The following is a 3,030-nucleotide window of genomic DNA, read 5'->3' as shown; positions in this document are numbered from 1 at the left end:
AACCACAGAATACAAAACAGTAACAAAAAGATCCATTACTGAGGGGGAACCTGAAGTGGGCTTCATGTAGGCAAAGATCCCAGTGCTCACAAACATGGAGACCACAATGATGTGAGGAAGGCAGGTAGAGAAGGCTTTATTCCGACTCTCTTTAGAGGGTATTCTTAGCACTGTAGGCAAGATCTGAACATATGATACAATTATGAAAGCAAAGCAGCTTGATATTAAACATGTACTAAATACAAGAATCCCCAGTTCTGTGAAATATGCATCAGAGCAGGATAGTTTGAGGAGCTGGGGGATTTCACAGAAAAACTGGTTGATTGTGTTGGAATGGCAGAAGGGTACGTTGAAAGTGACCCCAGTATGCAGTGTAGAATAGAGAATAGCACTGACCCATGCACCAGCAGCCATTTGAATACAAGCTCTCTTATTCATTATCGTCTCATAATGCAGTGGCTTGCAGATTGCAACATACCGGTCATATGCCATGATGCTGAGGAAGGCAGGATCAGCTATACAAAAGAGTGAGAAGAAGAAGACCTGGGTCACACATCCAGAATAGGAGATTGTCCTGGTGTTTAAGAGAGAATTGGTCATGGACTTGGGGATGATAACAGAGATGGATCCAAGGTCAAGGATGGACAAATTCACCAAGAAGTAGTACATGGGTCTGTGGAGGTTGTGGTACATTGTTACAACAGTGATAACAAGGAGGTTCCCCACCAGGGCTGCTAGGTATACTGCTAGAAAGATGACAAAGTGTAAGACCTGCAGCTCCCGAGTGTCAGAGAACCCCAGGAGGAGGAACTCGGTTACAGTGTTACAGTTGGACATATTCATTGGTAGACTGTGCAAAACCTGTGGATAATAGAACAAGAAAAATGGTAAGGAAGAAAGTAACAAGCTCAGTGGCTTTAATATTCCCATCAATAATCTCTCCTGACCAGAGTTTCAAATTTCCTGATAAGAATGCAGAATATTTTCAGTTTATTTTTGCCCCCTAAAAAATTTTTAATGAATATATTTCCCCTAAAAAGATGTCACATAATATGAAAACATTTTGACTTTTAATTTAAAAACTGAAGAAAATGTGTACCTATCCAGAAATAAAGCATAGCTTTTTTGCTGAAAAATCTACATGTTCAATCAATTTTACCAGAAAACCTTCAGCCAGAAGATACCAATTCAATTTGTGAGATCAAATATACTATAGGTACTACATAAAAGGCTGTATTCCCTGCAGGTCCCCTCCTCCTCCCCTGCTTCAATCAGCTGTAGAACTTTATCTGAATTAAAAGTAAAACCCTGAAAATGTCTTCATTCACTCTCTTAGCTTAGATGCTATTTTATGTTATAGTCAATATGATTTGTATAGCCAGATTTTCCAACTTGTATATTCTTAAATCTCCTCTGCATCTTACTAAGACAAGACACTTCACTGAATGCAGGAAACTTACTGAAACTGTCTTTGTGGAAATTTCCTCATCTTGTGTCATATTCAAACTTCCCTTGCCAAGATTCTTTGTTCATGTCCAATTGATCTGTCAGATCTTCTTTGCACCAACCACTAATCTATAGTCCCCAAAAGCACAGATAACTCAGAGGTCTGTCTCTGTTCACACTGTCACTAAACTGATTGAAGTAAATCCAAACAGGTTTCTGAGTGTGCAGCTGACCTCAACCATGCCTTGTATAAAAGGACTGAAGCAAGAAGGCAATTTTCAGTTGTTTTTTTCTAAAGGCTGGTGGTGCTGAGCCCCAGCTCAAGTCTGGGATCGTGCCCAGTATGCAAAGGGCAATAAAGATACCAGGGGTGAAAGTACAAAGAAGGTTTATTGCTAGCAATAAAAGGTGCGAGCGGAATAATTTCACGTAACAAGCACACTAGATTACTATTTCTAAGCATCTTTTATACAGAAGTTTTTGAACCTCCATAAGCATCCTTATTTGCTGATTGGTTATAAAGGAGTGACGCAAGGAGTTCTTTACTGAGCATGTCTCTATACCTGTGTTTTAGCCATGTATCTCATTTACATACATGTATGTTTCATTAGCATACCTTTTCCCGACCTAGGGGCGTGATTTTTAGTATTTTAATGAGCTCTTTAACCCAGTACCCTGGCTTCTGCTTTTGTTTTCAAGCCCCCTTTATCTAGGACTGTCTCCTCCTTATCATCGCAGATGGGCATTTGTCTCATAACATTCTCTTTTGCTTCGTCTCTGAGTAGTGGTTTCTAGGTCACTCCTTACAGTGGGACTTATTCCCCAGAGTCCTGCACAGCTCACAAGCAAAGACACAAATGTAAACAGTCTTAGGTGTATAGACTGTATAGACTTTAGCAAAAAAGAATACCTGTGGCTCTAGTTTAATCCCCTGCAGCACATAAGTCATCTCTGCCAAGGCATGAAACTTCTATATCTTGCTCTGTTATCCCTATAATCCTGACTGGGATGGGTATTTTGGTACCTCAGGATGCAGTCACCAAGTTGTAATTACATAGGCTCCTATGTAGGTTAGCAAGTGTATTTTTGTCAGTGCTAAAAGACTTCTACTCCCATGCCCAATTTACCTATTATATAATGATATTGAAAAATACTTCATTTTCAACAATAATTTAAGACTATAAATCAGATTGTAACATGTAGAAAAACATTCACTTAAAAATCTAATTAATATATTAAATCATTCAGCAAAAAAAAGCTCTATTGCTTAGTATCACATTTGGAAAATATCAGCCAAGTAACTCTTAGTAGGGCCATGGTCCTGAAATGGCTGTGCCATGAGTGACAGACACTCAGACCCCTTCCCCTTGATTCATATCCATCCCAGGTTCCAGCTCCCCATAATTTTTGCATATTTTACAGTCTACTTCTCTTTAACATAGGGGTGCCAAACTATTAGGGTAGCTTATTACATTTAGCTTTATTTGCACCTGCTTAAGTGGTGAATTATAGTATTATTTTAGCTTTTCTCGTATTCATCCTTATTTAACCATTGCTTAAGTTTTTTTATAGCCTCATTATTTT

At 38.8% G+C, this 3,030-nt stretch overlaps 1 protein-coding gene across 1 annotated transcript in view; it reads right to left on the bottom strand.

Moving 5' to 3' along the window:
• Nucleotides 1–837, bottom strand: part of LOC112548140 (olfactory receptor 14I1-like) — a 24,409-nt gene extending 23,572 nt beyond the window's left edge. Inside the window, exon 1 of the mRNA XM_025192711.1 lies at nt 4–837. Within this exon, the coding sequence (XP_025048496.1) occupies nt 4–837 (834 nt within the window). The remainder of the gene's footprint in view (nt 1–3) is intronic.
• Between the last annotated feature and the right edge of the window lie 2,193 nt (nt 838–3,030).

Source organism: Alligator sinensis, unplaced genomic scaffold (genome assembly GCF_000455745.1).
Source record: "Alligator sinensis unplaced genomic scaffold, ASM45574v1 scaffold1485_1, whole genome shotgun sequence".
Classification (NCBI taxonomy): Eukaryota; Metazoa; Chordata; order Crocodylia; family Alligatoridae; genus Alligator; species Alligator sinensis.
The sequence above is the reverse complement of the archived record's forward strand: the minus strand, read 5'-3'. Positions and strand labels throughout refer to the sequence as shown.